Genomic DNA, 22,785 nt, shown 5'->3' with positions numbered 1-22,785 from the left:
ATGTGAAATATCTGGTTTTAAACTCACTGGAGGGTGTGATCCAAAACACCAGCCCTACTGTCCAGGAGCAGGGGGGAGTCATACCTGCCATCCCTGGCCTTGTGGGGCCTCCTCCCCAGGGACACCCACTCCAGCACCCCAGGACACAGAGACAGTGGAGCAGCTACAGACGAAGGGTTCTTTATTGTGGGAGGTGCAGCAAACTCAAGGGCAGTCGGCGACCTGGTGGAGCGTGACCCCAGCCAGCTGACAGTCAAGGGGTAGGCTTGGGGACATTTCCCATATCCCTTGGTGTGTCACTGGGGAACCACCATCACTCAGCAGATTCTGCATCAAACCTAAGGTCCTGAAGAACCTCGCTGATCGCTTCCATGGTTTTAATTACCCTACAAGAGTGGATGGGAACTATAAATAAAACCCAGATGGGGCGAATTAGCTGCCACTGCGAAGCTCCTAGGGGGCCGTGGCAAGCCCCGGGCCCTCCTGCCCGCCGCCAGAATTCCAGGCAGAACTAGTGGCCGAGAGAACCATTTGGGTGCCTGGGAGAAGGGGTGGTCCTGTGGGTGAGAGTGGGCAGAGAGAAAAAGCCGTCTTGAGCAGGTGCCATCAGAAGGTTGTGCTATGTCACATAGCAGATATTGAGTGGGTGTGCACTCGTGGGTGCTTGCGGGGCCTGGAGGTAGGAATGTGCAGGCCCGTGTCTGGTGGGCAACCGTGTCCAAGCTCTTAAGTCCAGCCATGTGAGCAAGATGGGCATGTATGAGGTGCCCAACTGTGTCCCAGAACTGTGCGAGTCTGGTGTGAAATTGTAGGGCGTGTGCACCGGGACAATGTGTGCTGTATGTCTGGGAACCACCAGGTAAGGACTCCAGTGTGCACACCCTAAGGGTTGTGTGCAGGTCCAAAGGGTCAGCCCAGTATGACTGTGCCAGCCTTGGGGCACACCTGGCTGAGAGTGGGTGCCTGAAGGTGCACGTGCAAATCTAACACCTCCAGCCCACTGGGAGTAAGCGCTCACTTCATCTTCAGCTGGTGCGTCTCCAGGGTGTCTTCCTGCCCAGTCAGCTCTGGCGTCCCCATCAGCTGCAGCAGGGCCACCTGATGTGGGCAACCGGAAGGATGTCACAGCTGGCAGGACCCCCCCGCCCTCCCACACAGATCAGGCAGGGAGACACTGAAGCACCCAGAAAGGCAGCACAGGATGGGGGCATGGCAGGATTTCGCAACGGGTGGTGCTTCGCACGCACGGAGTCTGCGAGTCAGTTTCAAGGGCCCCCGAGAAGGATCGAGTGGGCAGGCCCTAGATTAGTGGGTGGCGCAATGTGGGTGTGGTCGCGTGAAGGCGTGGCATGGGCATAGCGGCACAGGCTCAGCCAGGAATTGGTGACAGGGGTGGAGTAGGTAGGACCTCATAGTCCCAAGGACGCGTGTGGAAGTGGGCCAAACACCTAGACTGGGATTGGGGTCTCCTAAAGCAGCGTGACCTGGGAATCCCACTTTAGAGAGCGACGTGGGCGTGGCCTCACGTGGGCTCGGCCTGGGAAGTGCGTCTCGGTCGGGATTGGCTGTAGGGGTAGAGTAGGCGGGGTCTTGGAACCCAGGGGAGGAGTAGGGCCAGAACCTAGACGGGGATATATATAGCGTTACCCAAGAGGGTGTCTGCTGTGGAAATTCACGCTCCCCAGTATGCACCGGGTTGAGGACCAGACCTGAGGCTATGGGAATAGCCAAAGGGGTAGGAGCGTAGTGGGGGCGGGCACTGGGCACAGCACTGGGGCTCCGGGGAAGTGGGCGTGTCCTGGGACTACGAGGGGCCAGGGCAGGAGAATCCCAAGTGAAACTTTAGTGGAGGATTGAGGTGGGGCAGGGAGAAGTGGGGTCAGGGGCGCCGGGGCTGGGGTTTGGGTGGCCGGATTCTGGCTGTCGCCTATGAGGTGCACAGAGGGCCAGGACAGACCAGGCGCGGCGAAGGGGACAGGGGCAGAGGATGGGGCCTCACCGTTGCCAGGCGCGTCTGCTCCAGCTGTTGCAGGCTTCGCACGTGGCTCGCGAGCAGCGGCTGCCCTCTGGGCCCAGACAGCTCGGCCTCCACCGCCAGCACCTCCCGCGAGGCGGCGGCGAAGGCCTGGGTCACCTCGTGCACCGTGCTCCGGTAGCGGGGGAAGTCGTAGGGCGGGCCGCTTCGCAGGTACTGGAGGTGGCCTCTGCGGCAGGTGGGGGTCCTGAGGCTACGCCCCCAGGCTCTCAGGCCCTGCACCCGCACTGACCACCTGAAAGTCCCCCAGGAAGGGTCCTTGGACCCCAGAGTGTGGAGGACACTCTCTGACTCCCGCAGGGTAAACGGAGATGGGCGCACTCCTGCGCTTGGGGAAGGGAGAGACGCCACGCGGAGTGGCCCATCGGGCAGTGGGGACGCGCCCTGGGTCCCAGCGGGGGAAAGCAAAGATCTGGTTCCCCAGCGAACCCCTCCCCACCTCTGACAACACAGCCGCTCAGGGACCCAGCTCCGCCCGCAGGCACGCCCATCCCCGGAGCTGGCTTGGGGCTGAACTCTGCGACCCCTGCCCACCCCTGCGCCCGCACTTACTCCTCCAGCCGGCGGAAGGCCTGCGCGCGCTCAGCCTGCAACTGGTGGATGCGCTGCACCAGCGCCCGGATCGGGGCATCTTTCTACGGGGCGGGGGGCATGGCTGGGGCATGAGGCCGGCGCCCCCAAGCCTGCACCGCCCACCCCGCGCCTGCTCCTGCTCAGGCCCGGGCTCACCCAGGGCCACTCTGGCTCCTCGCGCTCCGGGACACCGGTGGCCACCGCAGTACCATGCACCGAGGGGACGGCGGAGTCCGCCGAGGCCTTGGCAGTGATCATGACTGCGCAGCCCCGGCCCTGCCCAAGATTAGGGCGCTCCGCTGCACCAGGCGCCCCCTGCAGGCCCGGAGGTCTCCGCACCCCAACCTGTGGCCGGCCAAACCGGAAACTTGGAGATCCAGAGGAAGAAGGGAGGAAAGACCAGAGTCTTAGGCCCTGTACCCCCCATCCACCTCGTTTGTCTCCGTCGAGCTCCTGCTTCCTATCGTGTTTGTCCTAGAATGTACAGCTCTGTAAACAAGGCCATCCCTCGGTTTGTTCGTACACATTTATCTCAACGTCTTTCACACTCCCATCCCATTTCCCACTCAAATAAAAAGAGCCCAAGAGGTGATCTTTTGCTATGATTGCTGTGACATGAGGATTTGATCAGAGGTTCCAATACCGGAGAGTCCAAAAGGCTGGAATGCAGCTTTTTAAAAAAAATGCTTGAGGGGCACCTGGGTGGCTCTGTCAGTTAATCACCCGACTTCGGCTCAGGTCAGGATCTCACGGTCCGTGAGTTCAAGCCCTGCGTCGGGCTCTGTGCTGACCGCTGAGCCTGCAGCCTGTTTCAGATTCTATGTCTTCCTCGCTCTCTCTCTGCCCCTCCCCTGTTCATGCTCTCTCTCTGTCTCAAAAATAAACGTTAAAATTTAAAAAAAAAAAAAAAAGCATATTAAAAAATGCTTGAGAGGGAGAGAATCCCAAGTAGGCTCTGCTCTGTCAGCCCAGAGCCCCATGTGGGGCTTCATCTCACCCATGAGATCTTGACTTGAGCAGAAACCAAGAGTCGGATGCTTAACCAACGGACTCACCCAGGAGCCCCCAGCTGTTTAACAAATCTGGCAAACTGGCAGGTACTGTGTGCACCCCTCAGAAAGGAGCTAGCTGAAGGGAGCCTGTGCAAAGGCCCGGAGTCTGGGGTAGGGGTGAGGCCAGCAGGGCTTCGTCTTAAGTGCATGGGAGGCATTGGAGCTTTCTGCTAGGGATACACTACCTTGTTTGAGCTTTGGGAAGCTTCTTTCTCCAGGGATAAGTAGATGTTGGTAGCCTAGCCTAGGAAGCAGGGGCCAGCAGTTAACAGGGTTGAAACCCATGAAACAATAGAGACATTAGCCTTTAGCTGGTACTCCAGATCTGAGTCACTGTCCAGGCCTGGGTTGTCACCTGACACAAAGCCCCAGTCATCTCAAGACAAATAAAAGCATGGCCTTACCGGGGCCAGTCCAGGGCACTCCGAAGCTCACCTGATTCTCAGGAGCATCAGCACAAGGTTTATCAACACCAAGGCCTGCCCCTCCAAGACTAAGGTTAGAGGGCTTAGGTGGGCCCAGGTGCTCCTCATATTCAGCCAACGGAGAACACGTTTTACACTAGGTGCAGTTTTTGTCTACCCACCCACACCTGGACACCTCCAGGGCACAGGCATGAAGTCATCCGAGTGGCTGAGTAGGGCCCAGGCGGTGACATGGCTGACCTGCAGTCTGGCAAGAGCCTGGGCTTGGGGGGGTTGGGGGAGTCTCCATTAAGGATGACAAAATGCAGACAGGCAGGTTCATGAGGGTATGCGGCAGAGGGCCGAGACTGAAACCCATGTGCGCTGTGGCTGTGAAAAACCCTGTTAGATGTGAAGGGCAGGGACCACAGCACATTTTATAGCTGAGACGATCAAAACCCAAAGGACACGGGACTCTCGAGGGCTGTGCAGAATCAAGTGATGGGAGTCCCTCCGGGAGATGCCCACAACTCAGCCAGCTCCTCCTTGGACACACCAGCCATGCAGACACCAGTTACTGCTCCAGTCAATGAAAGGGAAACTTTATTGAGGCCCCAGGGCCTTGGGGCTCGGGCAGGAGGCCGTCCTGCAGGCAAAGGAAGAGCCGGTGGAGGGGCCTTATTTGACCTTCTTCTTGGGGCGCAGGTTGTTGGTGTGGCCGCACTTCTTCTTGCGGCAGTTGACTGCACGGGGGTGCAGGCGAGCATAACACCTGCAGAAGGATGAGGGAGACTGGTGAGGACACACCCCAACCCAAGCCCTCCCCACCGGGGCCAGCCACCCCCTGCCGCCACCTGCGAGTACTCACTTGCGGCAGATCATCTTGTCGCAGTTGTATTTCTGGGCCAGCTGGCGGAGGGAAGGCTCAATGATGCCACCCCGCAGGCGAAGCACCAAGTGCAGGGTGGACTCTAGGAGGGGAAGGTCAGAGAGAGACAGTGACCAAGCCTGGCCCCAGCACCTCAGGCGCAGGGTAGGGCCCTCCAGAACTTCCTCAAATGAGAATCCCTTGGGTACTCTATACGTAGATGGACATACTGGCCCAGACCACCCCACACAACCTCCATCTCACTTCCCACCAGCCCAGGCTTTGGGCAGTCTGAGACTAACATATGCTAACCACACTGTGCATTGGGGTTCTCAACAGACAAGGTAATTTGTGAGGGATGTAAAGATGATCTTTCATTTTGCTGAGAAATTAAATCTAGTTGCTACAGAAAGTGACAAGAATTCCTTTACGATAGGGACAAGATTTCTCTTATCACATTTTTATACATGTTTTTAAAGATTTTATTTTTGTGGGGGCGCCTGGGTGGCTCAGTCGGTTAAGCGTCCAACTTTGGCCCAGGTCATGATCTCACGGTTCGTGGGTTCAAGCCCCGCAACGGTCTCTGTGCCGACAGCTCGGAGCCTGAAGCCTGCTTCTGATTCTGTGTCTCCCTCTCTCTCTGCCCCTCCCCTGCTCACGCTCTGTCTCTCAAAAATAAAAAATAAAAAAATAAGAAATAAAAAAAAAGATTTTATTTTTGGGGTGCCTGGGTGGCTCAGTTAAGCAACTGACTTTGACTCAGGTCATGATCTCACAGTTCATGAGTTCAAACCCCATGTTGGGCTCTGTGTGGACAGCTCAGAGCCTGGAACCTGCTTCAGATTCTAGGTCTCCCTCTCTGCCCTTTGCCTGCTCACACGGTCTCTCTCTCCAATATAAACGTTAAAAAAAAAAAAATGTTATCTTTAAGTAATCTCAACACCCAATGTGGGGTTTGAACTCACAACCCAAAGATCAAGAGTTGCGTGCTCTACTGAGCCAGACTGGTGTCCCTCTTAGCACATTTTTAAACAAAACAGTCTTTTAAAGAAAAAAAGGTGAGCATGATCAAGAGAAACCACTGCCACACCTGGAAACCTAAGTGGCGACCAGGAGATGCTTCCCCCAGTGAAAACATTATTTTATAAAAGACTCCTCTAGCCCCATCTGATCACCTCCCCCCACCCTCCCCAATGCTGCCAATGAGATCATCAAAGCCTCATCCTTGCAAAGCCTCTTCCTTGGTTCTAGGCCTCGCGGGCCTCTGTCCAGCCACTCAACTCCCAGTACCTTTCTGGATATTGTAGTCTGACAGGGTGCGGCCGTCTTCCAGCTGTTTGCCCGCGAAAATCAGACGCTGCTGGTCAGGAGGGATGCCTGGGAAGAGGAAAGCTCAGACTAAGACTCTGGCAAGCACATTGCTGGCAGCTTCCCTTCTCCCCGCAGGCGTGTTCTGGCATAGCCTCCAACCTATCAAAGGGGAAACTGAGGTGGAGAGAACAAGCTGTCCTCTTAAGATCACACAAGGGAAGCACTGGCCAAGGCTGAGGTCTATACAAGCCCAGCACCCATCCTGCACATGACGGTGTCTCCTCTGGGCCGAGAGGGATTGCTGCTGAACAGAACCTCTGGACTCCGCTCAACTCACCCTCCTTGTCTTGGATTTTGGCTTTGACATTCTCAATGGTGTCACTGGGCTCAACCTCGAGGGTGATGGTCTTGCCCGTTAGGGTCTTCACAAAGATCTGCATCTCTGCGACTGCTGGAGGGTGGGGAGGAATAGGATGAAGAGGTTAAGAACTGCAGGTCTGAGCAGCTTGAGCTCAGGGGCTGGCCAGCCCCGTGCCAGTATCAACCACAAGTCCTGGCCCATCCCAGCGCCTGTTTCCTTCCACCTCTCTGAGGCTACAGCCCAAATATCCTATAATCAAAGACTGTGCTTTCCGCACCTTACCCCTGGACCCCTGTGGCAAAGTGTGCTTCATGGGAGCAAAGACAGTGGTTATCCTCCTTGGGCCCAGCAAATGAAATTCTGGCAACTTTGAAGATGGAATGAGAAGTACGTAGCCGGGGCACCATTTGGTCAGGCACGTTTTCTTCCAGGGTGGCCGGGAGGTCCCATCCTCCCTCCCTTCCCTACCCCTCTGTAAGCCGCATTTGCTCCACAAGCAGCCCTTCCTGCAACCTGAATGGGAATCCCGTTTTGGCAGCCGCTCCTCCCACACATTTTCCTCGGTGGCAGTTCTCTCCAACTCCAAGCTCAGACATCCGACACCCTGGCTTCCCTCGAAGTTATACCCAAACTCGCCCACACTTCTTGCCTTTGCTCCAACCCATAAACAGTACCTGCCAAGCACGTGTCAGGTACTTGTTTACACATATTTCATCCCCCCCCCCCAAAAAAAAACCTTATAAGGAGGATGCTACCACCCTCTCCTTACAGATATATGAGAGAAGGCAAGTAGTGAATCACCCTGTGGGAGGGGGAAAGGACTTAATATTTTCAAAAGGTTTGGCGCATTGTGGGACACCAAAAAAAAAAAACCCAAAAAAACAAAACTTGCGCTTAGTACCCCCTCCCCCTTGCCCAGAAAGTTCATCCGCGCCCCCAGGCCTCCTGGGATAGCTTGGGCCGGAGGGGCGCATAGGCTCCTCTCCCAAAGACCCGTTCGCCACCCGGGCCCAGTCCCGCCTGGGAACCTCGGCTCCACGCGCCCAACTTAGCCGACCCGGCCGCCCTGCCGAACCTGGCCCGCGTGGACGGGTTCCGGGCTGTCCCTTCCGCCACCGGGACGCCCGCGGCCTCCCACAGCCTCCCGCCCGACCCCGGTCTGGAGCGAACCCGCAACGCCGCTGCCACCAAACCGCTCGGGAACCTCGTTGAAGAGAAAGAGGGCGACGGACCGGAAACCGCCGATTTGCCGCCGAGAGCGCCTGCGCACCGAGCACGCTGCGCGCTTGCGTCACAATCCGCGCCGCGCATCGTACCCCACCCCCGGCCCCGCCCCGCCGCCGTATTGGGTGCTGGCTAACGAAGCCGCAGCCCCCGTGGGCGAGTGTCACCCACCCGCTTCCGGGTGCATTCCCCTGTCCTCCAGGGCACGTGAGGGGACGGCCTCACCTTTCCAGGTTGTCTCTCAGTTGGCTAAAAACTGCACGTAACGGTCACTCGGGGAATGCTTGTTGACAAGAGTAGAGGAGACAATTTGTGCTAAAGCGAAGGAATTAGGCAGAGGGTCAACGGGCCCGGGACTCAGGGCTCAGGACGGGAAGGTGGTAGGCGGCACAGGGGTGGGACGTGCCCGAACCCTCGGGAGCCACCTATCACCAAGGAGTTAGATATTTGAAAACTTTCTAGCCGCTGTGCCTGGAGGAATTTCAAGGCGGCGCCTATCAGAGCAGTGAGGGAAGGTGAAGCTGATGCCCTCACTCAAAATGGGGTGCCACCCAGGGTCAGTTTGGGGCCAAAGAGGACTTCTGATAGGACCAAGGAGTCGTGGATGGCTAAACAGTGCCAGGAACGGGAAGGGTGAGGGCTGAGAAGTTACGTGTGTGTAGGTTTGGCAGGGTTCCTCTTTATTTCCTTGAACACTTACCAGCGCCCCCTATTAACAGGCAAAAGCACACACTCTTGGATCTAGGAAAATGTCTTTAATAACGTAATTTTTAAGTGCTTAAAAGAACTCTACAGGGAACTCTACACAGTGTCTAATGGGGAAAGGGACCCGGCCTGCCTCCCTGAGGAGTCCATCCTGAGACCGATCTGGAGAAGTTACTCAGAGATAAGGGAACCGGCACGTGTGAGTACATAGGTAGTGATAGGAACTTGGGTTATTACGGTTGCTACCACTGGAGACGGCCACCAAGAGCAGCCACGTCTCTACCTCAGTGGTGCCTGGCCGTCCATATACCCCTCCTGTCTCACGTCCTGCACTTGTCCCCCTTATGGCATCCTGGCCCCAAGGATGGAAGGAAGCCACCGCTAAGTACACCCTTCCCTTTTTAGTAACAGAGTCTTTTTATTGATAACTTCCCAACAGCATCTGTAAACATCGGGTACAAAAATATTCCGTTTAACTCTGTTTTCCAAGGTGGCTCAGCTTGCTCCATGGAGGTCCTGGGAGAGGCCTGCTGGGCCCTGAGGGTTCACACCTCTGGCCAGAGAAACACAGACCTCATCAGGCTTGCAGCTGAATGGCCCGCCTCCATCTTGAGCCTTCTACAACTGTCTCAGAAGCCTCCTTGACATACCAACTGGAGACAGCATTCAATACTTTTGTTGGAGGAAAGGGCAGGGAGACCAGAATTAGTAGGTACAGGGATGGGTTGGGGTGAACTCAGACATGACAGTGCCGATCCACTTTGAGGTGGTCTTGACCAGGGCATCGGGGCAGGGGCCTTCTGGCTCTGGTCTCTGGGAGCCTTTAAATGTTTAGAGCAGACCTCAAGCCTGGCTCTGGAAAAGCTCCCTTATGCCCAGCCCATAACTCCAGCTGCGCTGGTCATCCCCTGGCCTGGCAGAGGGGTCTGCAGAAGACAGATGTTCTCAGTGAGGAGGAATTGGGAATGATAGACCCCCCAGGAACTCCACACCCCTGGAGGGAGTCTTGTCCCCCAGGAGCCCTGGGGGACAGAACAGGGTGGCAAAGCTGTTGATCTCCAGGCAGGGTTACCTACTGCCACCTCAGACACCTGGGGAGAGCTGCCACTTCCCTGAGACCCCTCGGGGCGCCAGGGAGTAGGGTTACTCCCCCGGTGTCTCCTCATCGTCCGTCTGGCTGCGGCCATTGATGGCAGGAGAGCTGGACCGGACATGGGAAAGGTCCTCGAAGCCAGGACTGAGGGAGGGTGAGACAGTGTCAGGGCTGGTGTCACATGAGCCCGTGCTCTGTTCTGAGGTGGCAATGGTGGTCGTGGTGCTGGGTGGTATGGGATCTTCATCCTCGTCCTCCAGGAGGGATGCTTCTGGGATGTCTGGGGGAAGGAGGTCAGGAGTTGGCTTAGTCACTGTGGCGGGCACCGTGATGAGGGATTCACTGGGCCTATGACCCCTAACAGCTCCCCTGCCACCCCGTGGGGCCTAACTTGGCCCATTTTACAGAGGAGGAAACTGAGGCCCAGGCAGAGGAGAGGTTTCCCTTCAGGGTATAAGGACCCAGGTTCTCGGGAGTCAGGCCAACACAGGCCTGAGCCTAGCTCTGCCCTCTTGACTGTGTTGCCAGGGCCAAGCCTCTCACTACCCTTGCCTCAGCATTCTGCTCTAGAAACAAAGCAGGCCTGATGATAGCATTGCCTTGTTTGGGTTTTGTTGTTTTTGAAGTAAGCACTACATTCAACAGGGGGCTTGAATTCAAACCCCAAGATCGAGAGCCGCATGCTCTACTGACAGGCAATCAGGTACCCGACAGCACTGCCTTTGTGCCTATGGTTGTCAGCAGCCCTGAGGTAGGGAGATGTTGGCCCGTTTGGCAGAGGGGGTAAACTGAGAGTCAGCATAGGGGGTGCTGCACTTCCTCTGAGAAGTCACTGCTCCTTAGGGCTACAGTTTCCCCCTGTATGAAATGGGATACTCACAGCCCCCACTCTCATGGGTGGTTGCAGGTAAGAGCCTAGCTCATAGAGCTACACTACATCCACTTGGGCAAGGACTGTCATTGTTCTTATCCACATTCCCCTGCGTAACCTCCCCCAGGGAGGGGATCCTCGTCCCAGCACCTGCTCTACAGGTTGCCAAGACCAGCCAAGCACCCATGCCCCTGCCCCCTGCTCCAAGTCTCTCTAGATCTACAGCCCACCAGGACCTGGGCTCAGTGTCAGCCCCTGAGGTGACCTTCCAGAAGCCAGACCTGGGGTGAGGGTGCTGGCATCCGTGGGTGCAGAGGCCAGACGTGGGGCACAGGAGCCCTGGGTGACACTTACGGCTGAAGGCCTCCGGGTGCTGCCTGGCCAGCTTCCCTTTCAGCGTCCTGCAGGGGAAGGGAAGGCATACAGGGCTGAACCTGCCAAGCGGACAGGCTGGGCCTGGTGCACGCCAGGAACCCTTGCTGCAGTTGCAGGTGGCGGGGGATGGGAACTCCCCCCAACCCTTTCCTGCTTGTCACTCTGCTCCCGGGCTGGAAGGAGGCCCATGTGCTCAGCCCTGCGGACCTCCCAGCCCTAGGATAGATGGCAGCTGCTCAGCTGTCAAGAGCTTGTGCGTGTCCTCCGTGCTGGGTCTGGCTAGGCCCTCTATCTGCAATGCCTTTCTTAGGTCTAACCCTTCCCTGCCCAGATAACCCTCCAGGAGGCTTCCTCACCCCTTCCTCAGCTGTTGCTCCTCTGGGTGACTTGTCCCATCCTGTCCCCCACCACGAGGATGACAGTGTCTGTGTGGGGGCCAGGAGTGATTATGCGCACCCCAGACACTGAGTACTTGCAGACATTGAACTGACGTTCACAGAGAAACGCCTCCTTCATTTTTAATCAGCTGTTTTGCCTTTCTTCCTACAGTAATGAAGTCCCCGGGGCGCCTGGGTGGCTCAGTCGGTTGAGAGCCCAGCTTCGGCTCAGGTCACGATCTCACGGTTCGTGGGTTCGAGCCCCGCATGGGGCTCTGTGCTGACAGCTCAGAGCCTGGAGGCTGCTTTGGATTCTGTGCCTCCCTCTCTCTCTCTGCCCCTCCCCCGCTCATGCTCTGTCTGTCAAAAATAAATAAGCATTAAAAAAAAAAAAGTAATGAAGTCACCTTTACAAAGAATAACAAAGGGGTCTTCGGGGGGTGGAGTCTCATCCTTGACTGTGGTGACCCAGTCCCCACCAGAAGCACCACCGTTGCTGGGTCCCCACCCACGAGGCAACTGGGCAGACACAACTATCCCCTTCCTGGGTGATACAGATATGCACAAAAGAGGCCAACACTTGGGGTTCCTGCTCACCCCCAAAACCACGCCTGGGCAACCAGCCTGATGAGACACCTCAGAAAATATGTGTTTTTATACGGGATTTAATTGGCCTGTCTCATGATCTTCTGTTCCTGAGTCTGCCAGTGGGTGGGGCTGCCCCCAGGACAGAGTAAGTGGTGCTGTCAGCTGGAAATACAGCTGCAGCTCTGGCTAGTTCCAGGCCCAGGCATGTGGCCACAGTGATGCAGGCTCCGGGTGCTGCACTGAGCATTCTACGTGCTTAAGGACCTGAACGTCATTCTTCTCTGTCCTCACAGAAAACAGCTCAGAAAAGACCCACCAAAACTGGCAACGTCAGATGCCTTTCGAGAGAAGACCTGGGCCGGGGGCTGGAGGACCAGAGACTTGCCTTTCACTGTCTGCACTTGCCTGCCTTTTGCATCCTGCATCTGGTACTACGTTGCAGTTATTGACATAAAAATAAAATCTAAATCCAGAAACTTCAAGATTTTATCCCAAACTTCAGATCTTCTCAGACGCTAAGTGAGCGATGAAGCCTCAGAGAACAAATTAGCAGAATCTCTGTTTTGCAGAGTGGATGATCCTCATTGAAGAGGGGAGAAACCTGAGGGGGAGGCAGAAGCTGGAGAGGCTGGGGACCCACCTGATCCTGCGGAAGATGCTGTCCAGGTCCCGCTTCATCTCCACCAGGGTCCTTGTGTGGTGCAGGAAGCGCTCGCTCATTTGCTGCAGGCGGGCGCTTGACAGGTTGTTGAAATTCAACAGCATCTCATTGGTCTTCTCAAAGCGGTCCAGCCTGGCAGCAAAGAGAAGGCACCAGCCCTGCAAACCATGCCCTATAAACTGATCGTGCTAGGCCCTTTCCTGCTTCATGATCTTTGCATGTGTTGTTTCCTTGCCATGTAGAACTCGACCTGCTGTTTGAGCCATCTAGCGAACTCCTACTCAACCTTCAAAACCCTACCCAAGTACATCCTTCTCATGTATAAACCCTCCCTCAAGCAGACTCTGACTCCCCTGAGTCCCTAGACCCAGGTTATTCCTCTGGCCCAGCCCTGACACCATGGGGCCATGGTGTGTGTCTGGTTTTGTCTCCCCTCATTCTGGGAGTTCACCAGGCCAGGCCTAAATCTGACCCAGACAAACCCAGTACCCCTGTCACAGGTGGAGAGAAATGGAAGGGTATCAGGTCGCTGCTGTGTCATAAATGGAAGGAAGAGCCTTTGGCTTAAATACACAAAAATAAAGCCACAGGAGGCTGTGCTTCCATCCCAAGATTGTGTAAGCCTCTCTTCCCCACAGAGCAGGCTGGAATCAGTCACAGTGGTCACAGTGCCAAGCCCTTAAGGAGGGCAAAGGTGTTGACAGCCCCTCCGAAAGACCACAGGTCCTCTGCAGAGACAGCCTGGGTTGTGAGAGACTAGATTCCCAACAGGAGATTAGCTCACTGGCTTCCTTAAATCCCCTCCCGCAGCCCCTTCCTATTCCCCCAACAGCCCACCCCGGGCCTTGGGATAGGAGCTGCTACAGCCCCTGCCAAGCCATCCACAGCTGCGAAACCATCCCAAAGCCTTGCTTCCTGTGCCAAGGCCTCGCCTCCAGGCCAGGAAGGAATTTACTTTGGAGCCAGTCGGCAGATTTGCTCATTTCCTTCGTTTTATCACCAGTGTGGGCCCAGGGTAAGGGCAGACAGGGCAAGAATGCTGGCCAGCGAGTGGATTCCTTCCCACGCCTGGGGCCCACAGCCCTTGGCTACCACTCACATGTTCTTCTGAGCCAGGATGATAGCATTGACGTCGTCTGTATTCACCATGCTTAGGATGCGGCTGCAGAAGACCCTCGAGGCCGAGTCCGGGGGGTCCATCTCTTCCTCCTCCTCCGCTGCCTAAAACAGGCAAGGCGAAAGAGTCTTCAGTCTGCACTAGGCCGTGGGGTTGCTGGGACAGAAAGGAGGGGCTGGGAACGCGGGCCACGAGTTGGTCATGCCACCCGAGCCTCAGCTCTGTCATCCTGAGAATCCAGGGGTGTTGGGAGGACATATTTGTAAATTGCACCCAAGCACATCAGAATCCCATCACCCACCGACCTCTGTGGCCCCCACTCTCCACGTGCCCAAGGCCACGGCCACCTTCCGCCTGCATAGATTTGCCAGCCTCTTCCTACATCCCCCCAACTTTGCTCATCCCACCATAGGGCTTTTGCACCTGCCGTCCTCACATACATGACTGCCCCCTCAAATCATCACCACCTCCAGTATCTTTTCTCCCGTGATGACTGCCCCTCCTCTCGACTCTGATCGCTTTTATAAGCACTTTGCCTTATTTTATTCATCGACTCATCTCCTCCTGAAATTATCTTAGTAATCATTTGACTTTTTTGTCCGTCGCTACCAAAGCAATGTCAGCTTCAAGAGAGCAAAGGCCTCCAGAGCCCAGCCCAGAAACCGGTTCACAGCAAGGGGTCACCAGAACTTAGCTTGGTGGAGGCAACCAGAGGCTTTCAAACTCCGCTCTGACTCTAGGGTTTTATTAGCAAATTCAAGCCAAGAATTTCAGCCAGGCTACGGGCCCCAGCAACCCAGATGGCTGTGTGGCTAGGTAGATGACCATCATGGCAGGTGGGGGGCCTCCTGGACCCTGCCAGGGCAGGAAGGGCCACAGGTTCGGCACTCACCCTCAGGGGCGAGGGTGTCAGGTAAAACCCAGAATCTTGACATAGCTTGGCTCTGGGGTCCACGTATTTAACTGCTGACAGAAAGGCCCATTTGCAATTGGTTGAGATTCACATGCAGAATCACAAAGGGCTTTCAGAGCCCTTAATCCACTCTCCTCTTTATTGAGCACTTACTGTATGCTAACCAATGCACTAACTTTATACACCGGGAACTGTTACCCTTACTTACATATTAGGAAAACGGAGACTCAGAAACTGAGAAACTGGACCATTGTCACATACTCTGTAAACCCGAGTCACAATTCAGATGCCCAGTCTGCAGGACCCACGAGTGTGAATCTGAACGGATGTTCAGTATCCACCTCTGCCAGGACAGCGGCTTCTTACAGTAACTGACTACTACCAGACTTCTGAATTTTTCCAGGAAAAAAAAAAAAAAACCCTCAGAAATGTGTATAATGAGGACACTTGGGCCCAAAGGGCAGAATCGTGTGGCAGGAAGCCCACAGCTAGTGCTTGGCAGGGCACAAGATTTGGACCTGTGTAAAATGGTTCTGCTTCAAGGGGCTCTTTCCAGTCTCTGGCTCCCAGACGTGAGGGCTGATTCAAGGCACGCTCCCCTGCCTCAGGAAAACTTCCCTAACAGCTAGTCTGGCCCACAAACAGAGTAGAAATGACCTAGCACGGGCTCTGGTCTCTGCTCCAAATATTACTTATGAGGGAAATACGCAGAAAAGGAGGCTGTGTGACCTTGGGAGGGTCACCGCACCTCCCTGAGTTTTCTCATCCAGACAATGGGAGTAATAAAGAATCAGAATCTCACAGCGCTGTCTGTGATAGTGATAACGAGCTGGGTTCGGAGCAGGCTGCTTCTCCATGGAGAGTATGAAGTCCTAGGGCGGGGCCAGGGAATCAGCATTGTAGTAAGGGGCTCCCTGGTCCTTCCAAGAACAGGAGCCAACACTTGTACAGCACTTCATTTTATCCCCAATCATCCCTACGAAGCAAACACTATCATCTCCAAGGGCAACTAAGGCTCACAGGGGTTGGCTCAGTTACCCAAGGTCACACGGCAAGGCGGAAGAGCCATGAATTCCACCCAGTATTTAACAGAATTTAATTTGGCGGCCCAAGCTTAGCAAAACCCGCGAGAGAGGCGGGACTCGCCTATCCCCTCACGCCCCGCCCCTGCAAAGCGGGGAAACTGAGGCCCAAAGACTGCAACGCCCGGTTCCGGGTGACACTGCAGGCTGAACACAAGCAGCCCCGGCTCCGGCGCCCTGGCTCCGGAATCGGCCCGTGGCGCCGCCGGCGCACACATTGCGCGGACGGGGAAACTGAGGCCTGTAGGCAGGGGGAGTGCCCAGATGTGGCCAGCGGCGCGCCCCACCCCGCAACAGCCCGGGGGCCGCGCCCGACCCGGCCCGGCTCCCCAGCGGCCCCGGCATTCCCAGCCCCACCCCGAACTCGGCCCCGGCGTCGGTGGCAGCAGCACCTGCACATCTGGCGGCCTTGCTCGCGCTTCCGGGATGGCGCCCGTGCCGCCACGACGTCACCACGCAACACGCGTGCAACCGCGCGTATAGGCGACGTGCCCGGAGCCGATATGCGTGCTAGGAGTCGCGGCAGGAAGGGGTGGGGCTTAGGCGCTGCTACAGTTAGCAAGTGCGTCACAACGAATAGCCAATCAAGCCGTCCCTCTGACGCCTGCGTAGTTTCCAAGGCCCGAGATGCCCAGCAGCCGGAAGGGGTTGGGGGTGTCTAAAAGGCGTCTTACTTTGTAGATGTTGAGACTGAAGTTGAGCGGCAGGGACTCCCTCAAAGTCATGCGATGCTCAAGTGGCCTGTAGTTGACCCAGACCCAGGCATCCTGCTTCCTAGGTGGGAAATCAGATTCATCCAGTTCAAAAATCCCTGCTCTGCTTTTGGTGACCTTTTTCTGGTCCAGGATCCCGCATTATGTTTAAGTGTATCTCCTTAGTCTCCACTCTGGGACAGTTCCTCAGTCTTTCCTAATCATTTATGACCTTAGTATTTTTGAAGAGTGCTGGTTTTCTAGACTACTCATCAATATGGGTTTGTCCAATATTTCCTCATAATTAGACTGAAGTTTCTCACTTTGGGCAGGATTCCCGCAGAAGCGATGTTATAGCCGTCTCGATGCGTCATGTCTGGCGTCACAGGATATTGATGTGTCTCACTACTGGTGATGTTGACTTTGCTTACTTGCTTAAGCAATGTCTGTCAGTTTCTCAACTGTTAAGTTACCATTTTTCTCTTTGCAATAAGTATCTTACGGGGAGATACATAGCGCAAATACCCTAGCGCTTTTTTTTTTTTATTTAATATATTTTCACCCACTCGTTTTTGCACCCATCCATGGCTCTTGCCAGCAACAATTACTATGGTTATTTTCTACTTACTAGTTTAATTATTATTTGGAATTCTATTGTAAACAAGAGCTGTCCATTCTTCACTAGTTATGCACTTATTCAAGTATTTATATATTTATTATTTGGGGGGGGGGGCGGCGCCTGGGTGGCTCAGTTGGTTAGGCATCTGACTCTTGACTTCAGCTCGGGTCATGATCTTGCAGTTGGTGAGTTCAATCCCCGCATAGGGCTCTGCCCTGACAGTGCACAGCCTGCTTGGGATTCTCTCTCTCCTCTCTCTGCCTCTCTTTCTCTTTCAAGGTAAATAACTACACTTAAAAAAAAAAAAAAGATTTTAGGGGCGCCTGGGTTGCTCACTAGGTTGTGTCGGACTTCAGCTCAGGTTATGATCTCAGGGCTCATGAGTTCGAGCCTAGCATCAGGCTATGTGTTGACAGCTCAGAGCCTGGAGCCTGTTTCAAATTCTGTGTCTTCCTCTCTCTCTGCCCCTCCCCCTGCTCAGGCTCTCTCTAAAATGAATAAATGTTAAAAAAAAATTTTTTTTAATATTTTAGTTTTAAGTAATCTCCACACCCAACACAGGGCTTGAACTTACAACCCCGAGCTCAAGAGTCACATGCTCCACCAACTGAGCCAGCCAGGCACCCCCATTTATTCATGTATTTATATCACCATGAACTCATGACTATTTATTCTATTCTGTGGGTTACAGTTAATTTCTTTTTTCTTTCTTTTTTTTTTTTTTAAGTAGGCACACACCCAATGTGGGACTTGAACTCATGACGCTGAGATCAAGAGTCACATGCTCTACTGACTGAGCCAGCCAGGTGCCCCTATAATTAATTTCTATTATTTACTTTGCTGCTCCTTCGTAACTTCTATGTCCTTTTAACGTCTCCAACTTTCTAAAGCTGAGCACTTCCTTACTTTAGTACTACAAAATGTTCCATGCCATTTCTCTAGGGATCCTGGTTCCTTTTCTTGAAGAATGGTATTGAGAAACCAAGATCTGGGTGCTAGGTGTGTGCTCACTGCTATTGGAGTATCATTGCTCAAAGACCCCCTCAGCAATAAGAGTTAGGAGATATATATGCTAACCAATGCATACACATTTATATTTCCTTCTGTATCTGTCTCCTTTTGAATATACTGAAAACCATGAATCGCTAATTACTGAAGCCTTATGTGTATTGTTACACATTATAGATCTAATTTTTCTAGGTCTCAGTTTGTTAACTGTGAGTGATCATAGCATCTGCCTCTTAAGGTTGTTGAAACCTTGGAAGATACATACATGCCTTTGGGTACATAAAAGACTCTTTTAGAGCCCTGAATTTGGACATATCTGAGTTCTAATTCCAGCTCTGTCACATCCTAGCTGAGTGGACTTGGGAAAATGGCTTAACCTTGTAAAATCATACAGATTACTTCCTTACAATAAGGCTGGGCCCACTATAAGCCCTCAGTAAACTGACGGCAAACTTTTTACTCCCACATTCTGCTGCCTTCATTCACTGAAAAGTTAATGAGGATCAGGATTCTTATATATTTAGTTCAGCAGTTTTAAAAATTGTTCAGTAAACCCTCTAGGCACTTCCTCTGGGTGTGGCCCATATTCTGGAGATGCAGAGAGTATTCAATCCCTGCCTAGCCCTGGAGGATGAAAGGAGACAGTATCTGACACAGACAATGCCAATACCAAGGAGAATAATGCAGGACTATAGAGAGGAGAGACTTAAACTTGGAGGAACCTGAAGAGTGCGGTATGAGGACTCATTCGGGGGCAAAGAAGCAGGTACATCTGGGTGGGGTTTTGAGATAAGATTAGGAGTTTTCTAGGTGTTGACAATCGTTCAGGGCTGAGAGGATCACAGAGTGTAGATTTGATTTCTGTAAGAACTGTGGAGTTCTGTGAGCCAGGCAGCAACCAGTACTGAGAGAAAAGCCTGGGTTGGGGATGCTGAGAACCATGGCTCTGTCTGCAGGCTGCAGCAGAAAAGGCCCAGGCTGGAGAAACCAACCTCTTTAATGGGTACCTTGGGCTCTGTTGGAAGCCAGGAAACCTTTATGAGGGTATTGGAAGGGGTAGAAGCTACAAGTCAAGGCTAAAAGGGACTTGGTTGGCCCCAAATGTTTGATGCACGGTGGATCAGAGACAAGAAAATATTTAACCCCTGTGTGTGTTCAAGGGAGAGGGTGAAAAGTGATGAGAAAAGTCAATTCAGTGATGGGGACATTGTTGAGGGGACGCCACAGTCTAGGGACTGGAAGCGTCTCTCTGCCACTTTTTTAGTTTTATTTTCTACTTAGTGCTTATCACAGCTGCAATTAGATACTTACTTGCATCATTGTGCAATATCCAGCTCCGGAGGTGGAATAGAAACTCAACAGGGGAAGAGATCTGGCCTCTATTGTTTTTCATCCCTGTGACCTTGAACAAGGTAATTACTGTCTCTGTGCCTCAGTTTCCCCATCTGTAAGATGAAGATAGTCTTACCAAAAAACATGCATCCAATCCTAAGAAAGGCCATAAAGGAAAGAGAAAAGGAGCACAGAGCAGGTGGGTCAGAGAAAAAACACACAGGAAGTCAAATTTAAGTCCAAAAAGGTCTATAATGACATTGAATGTAAACAGGCCAAATGCCCCAGTTACAAGACAAAGACAGGCAGACTAGATCAAAAAGCAAAACCCAATTCTGTGCTGCTTATAAGAGACACATGTACAACATAAGGATACAGAAAGGTGAAAGGTAAAGGTTGCAAAAGGATGGAGCATTTAAAAAATGAGCCAATGGAGTGCCTGGGTGGCTCAGTTGGTTAGTGTCTGACTTCAGGCTCAGGTCATGATCTCAGGGTTCGTGGGTTCGGGCCCTGCATTGGGCTCTATGTCTCCCTCTCTCTCTCTGCCCCTCCCCTGCTTGTGCTGTCTCTCTCTCAAAAATAAATAAACATTAAAAAAAAATTTTAATGAGCCAATAAAAAAAAAAAAAGAGGGGCTCTGGGTGGCTCAATCAGTTAAGCATCTGACTCTTGATCTCTGCTCAGGTCACAATCTCACAGTTCTTGAGATCAAGCCCTGCATTGGTCTCTGTGCTGACAGCATGGAGACTGTTTGGGTTTCTCTCTCTCTTCCTCTCTCTCTGTCCCTACCCTCCCACTTCTCTCTCTCTCTCAAAATAAATAACCTTAAAAAAAAAAAGAAAGAGCTGGAGGCACCCAGGCGCCTTAGTCAGTTAAGAGTCCGACTACTGATGTCAGCCTAGGTCTTGATCTCAGGGTCATGAGTTCAAGCCTCGCTTTGAGCTCCACGCTGGGTGTGAAGCCTACTTTAAACAAACAAACAAAAATGAAAAGTGAACCAAAAGAGAACAAGCACGCCATCTTAATATCAGACAAAGCCCACTCTAAGGCAAGAAGCGTTGAGATAAAGAGGGTCACATCATAACAATAAAAAGTCCAGTTCACCAGGAAACTGACATTGCAACGTGATGCAGTACCTGACACAGCCTCCCAATATCAGGGTATGTATTTGTCTCATAAGGCTGATGTGAGGATTAAATACATGTAAAGTGTTTGCCTTCGCCTGTGCTGTCAGCCATTATTATTGTTATTGTATCAGTTGCTGTTCTCAGTTTATATTTAACTTAGCTGTTTATTCATTAGTCTCATTGTGGTTTGTTTTTTTTTTTTATAACGTTTATTTATTTTTCAGACAGGGAGAGACAGAGCATGAACGGGGGAGGGTCAGAGAGAGAGGGAGACAGAGAATCCGAAACAGGCTCCAGGCTCTGAGCTGTCAGCACAGAGCCCAACGCGGGGCTCGAACTCACGGACCACGAGATCATGACCTGAGCCGGAGTCGGATGCCTAACCGACTGAGCCACCCAGGCGCTCCCGTGTTTTTTAAAATTTGAGACAGAGTGTGTGCTCACAGGAGAGGGGCAGAGAGAGAGAGAGGGAGAGAGAGAATCCCTAGCAGGCTCCACACTGTTAGCGCAGAGCCTGATGTGGGGCTCGATGTCATGAACTGTGAGATTATGACCTGAGTGGAAATCAAGGGTTGGTTGATTAACTCACTGAGCCACCCGGGCACCCCTCGTTGTTTATTTATTTATTAAAAAAAAAATTTTTTTTAATGTTTATTTTTAAGAGAGAAACAGAAACAGAGTGTGAGCGGGGGAGGGGCAGAGAGGGAGACACAGAATCCAAAGCAGGCTCCAGGCTCTGAGCCGTCAACACAGAGCCGGAGGCAGGGCTCGAACTTTTGAACTGTGAGAGATAATGACCTGAGCTAAAGTCAGACTCTCAACGGATTGAACCACCCAGGTGCCCCACCCCTCATTGTTTATTACAGTTCTTCCAGCCTTTATAACAGAGGTGAAGCTGGATGGGTAAGAGACTCCATTGGGCAGATGAAAACACTGAGGTTCAGAGATGGACAGGGAAAAGTCCAAGTCCCTCAAAACCACCACTGGCCCAGAGTTTATTTGATGTTCTTTCCCAGGAAATTTCTTACATATCCTCACTAGCCTAGCACCTCTGAGGCTGGCTAGCCTGCCTTCCTTCCAACCACAATGATTTTCCTGAATTCCCCTCACCCCCTCTCCTTTTGTGCCAGTCACTGTGTAGGCCCCAGCGCTAAAACAATGGCAAACAGTAGACAATTCCAAGGCTTTGAGAGTTTTCTAATATAGTGGGCAAGGCAGAGGTAAGTCAGATAATGGCACAGACATAAAATCAGTTAGGAGGCAGAGGTTCATCATGCTAAGAGGACAGCCAACCAGGCCTTGCCTTGGGGAGGTCAGGGAAAGCTTCCTGTAGGAGGTGACCTCGCAAGGAGCTACAATCTGACCTTAGTTACCTCCAAAAGCCAGTTACCTCCTCCAGTGTTAGCTACCTCCAATAGCCAGTCATTCATTCATTCATTCATTCATTCATTCAATTATTCATTCATCAATTGAACTCCCATAGGTGCTAGGTATTCATGGATGCGGTGGGGACAAAACAGGCAAAATTCTTTCCAGAATGGAGCAAAGCAGGATAAGAGGAGGGAAGCAAAAGATGTAAGATCGTTCTGTAAATGAGTAAACCCCGGGAAGGAAATAAAATAGAGTGAAGGAAGAGTAAGCGCCCCCCCCCCCCAAAAAAAAACCAAGATCCATCAAAATCCATCTAATCGACACTGCCACCTTCTCCTAAAGCCATGGGTACCTTATCACCCTCTAGCAGAGGGTGCAGGGAGGAGAAACTCCTTCCAGCGGACCTGGTTGCTCAGTCGCTCACCTAGCCACTAATTGAATTCCTTCTGTATGCAAAAGGCAACCTTCAGGGGATTACACAGACCACGCGAGGGTGGGGCGGGGATTCTGTGTGCTCTTGGGTGATCGCTCCCCTTCAGGACCTTGGGACCACGTCCGTAACTAGGGCTACAGGGTGGGTTATCCAGCAGTCCCAGAGCTGCCCTGATGGTCAAGACTGAGCTTTTTAAGGCAATACCTTTTAAGGCTGTCCTCCCCAAATCCCCCAAGGTGAGAGTGCGCGGATGGGGGTGTTTATCCCCATTTTGCAGATGAGCAAGATGAAGCTCAGACGGGAGCAGATTCCCGCTAGGCAGCCCGGCGCGTATTGATGAACAGACTTGGGTCTGTAGACCCTCCGCCTGCTACCCCCGCCCCTGCCCCCGCCCCGGTCCTCTTCCCCGTCCTGGTTCTCGCCCCCGCCCCCGCCCCCGTCCGGGGTGGCGCGGCAGTCTCTGCCCCTTTAAGAACGCCCCGCGGAAACAAGCAGGAAGAGGGTGGTGCTTGCTCCCAAGACGGATGTGCGCTGGAGCCAATGGGTGCTGCAGTCGCAGCAGCGGCGACCAATGGGCGTGGTGGGGGCGGGGC

At 53.3% G+C, this 22,785-nt stretch overlaps 3 protein-coding genes and 1 long non-coding RNA gene across 11 annotated transcripts; 1 reads left to right on the top strand and 3 right to left on the bottom strand.

The window, feature by feature from the left end:
• Positions 1 to 145: 145 nt before the first annotated feature.
• Positions 146 to 3,218, bottom strand: REX1BD (required for excision 1-B domain containing). 3 transcript variants are annotated; one of them, XM_042977331.1, is made up of 5 exons: positions 2,765 to 2,912; positions 2,588 to 2,670; positions 2,000 to 2,228; positions 1,019 to 1,098; positions 146 to 386 (listed from the first exon to the last, which is right to left on the bottom strand). In XM_042977331.1, the coding sequence occupies exons 1-5, from the start codon at positions 2,864 to 2,866 to the stop codon at positions 314 to 316; spliced, it is 567 nt and encodes a 188-aa protein (XP_042833265.1). In that variant the 5' UTR covers positions 2,867 to 2,912; the 3' UTR covers positions 146 to 313. The 3 variants fall into 3 exon arrangements, with proteins under 3 accessions (XP_042833265.1, XP_042833266.1, XP_042833267.1); XM_042977332.1 differs by having other exon boundaries at positions 150 to 386; positions 2,000 to 2,204; positions 2,765 to 2,911; XM_042977333.1 differs by lacking the exon at positions 146 to 386 and adding an exon at positions 1,485 to 1,621 and having other exon boundaries at positions 1,030 to 1,098; positions 2,765 to 3,218.
• Positions 3,219 to 4,650: 1,432 nt separating this feature from the next.
• Positions 4,651 to 7,881, bottom strand: UBA52 (ubiquitin A-52 residue ribosomal protein fusion product 1). 3 transcript variants are annotated; one of them, XM_042978634.1, is made up of 5 exons: positions 7,775 to 7,881; positions 6,581 to 6,694; positions 6,223 to 6,309; positions 4,933 to 5,035; positions 4,651 to 4,836 (listed from the first exon to the last, which is right to left on the bottom strand). In XM_042978634.1, exons 2-5 carry the CDS (start codon positions 6,681 to 6,683, stop codon positions 4,743 to 4,745), a joined length of 387 nt encoding a protein of 128 aa, XP_042834568.1. In that variant the 5' UTR covers positions 6,684 to 6,694; positions 7,775 to 7,881; the 3' UTR covers positions 4,651 to 4,742. The 3 variants fall into 3 exon arrangements, with proteins under 3 accessions (XP_042834568.1, XP_042834570.1, XP_042834569.1); XM_042978636.1 differs by having other exon boundaries at positions 6,581 to 6,691; positions 7,775 to 7,870; XM_042978635.1 differs by lacking the exon at positions 7,775 to 7,881 and adding an exon at positions 7,680 to 7,768.
• Positions 7,882 to 7,945: 64 nt separating this feature from the next.
• LOC102956213 lies at positions 7,946 to 12,485 on the top strand. Of its 3 annotated transcripts, XR_006214737.1 has the most exons (4): positions 7,946 to 8,061; positions 8,548 to 9,241; positions 12,131 to 12,265; positions 12,407 to 12,485. It is a non-coding gene; the product is annotated as an uncharacterized LOC102956213 (long non-coding RNA). The 3 variants fall into 3 exon arrangements; XR_006214738.1 differs by lacking the exons at positions 12,131 to 12,265; positions 12,407 to 12,485 and adding an exon at positions 11,422 to 11,461 and having other exon boundaries at positions 7,947 to 8,061; XR_445850.2 differs by lacking the exon at positions 12,407 to 12,485 and having other exon boundaries at positions 7,948 to 8,061; positions 12,131 to 12,319.
• Positions 8,564 to 16,637, bottom strand: KXD1 (KxDL motif containing 1). 2 transcript variants are annotated; one of them, XM_042978632.1, is made up of 5 exons: positions 16,285 to 16,637; positions 13,598 to 13,719; positions 12,478 to 12,630; positions 10,852 to 10,898; positions 8,564 to 9,906 (listed from the first exon to the last, which is right to left on the bottom strand). In XM_042978632.1, exons 1-5 carry the CDS (start codon positions 16,333 to 16,335, stop codon positions 9,677 to 9,679), a joined length of 603 nt encoding a protein of 200 aa, XP_042834566.1. In that variant the 5' UTR covers positions 16,336 to 16,637; the 3' UTR covers positions 8,564 to 9,676. The 2 variants fall into 2 exon arrangements, with proteins under 2 accessions (XP_042834566.1, XP_007088415.1); XM_007088353.3 differs by lacking the exon at positions 16,285 to 16,637 and adding an exon at positions 16,003 to 16,134.
• Positions 16,638 to 22,785: the final 6,148 nt, after the last annotated feature.

The sequence above is a fragment of the Panthera tigris genome, chromosome A2 (assembly GCF_018350195.1).
Source record: "Panthera tigris isolate Pti1 chromosome A2, P.tigris_Pti1_mat1.1, whole genome shotgun sequence".
Taxonomy (NCBI): Eukaryota; Metazoa; Chordata; class Mammalia; order Carnivora; family Felidae; genus Panthera; species Panthera tigris.
This window is presented reverse-complemented; position numbering and strand designations above follow the sequence as displayed.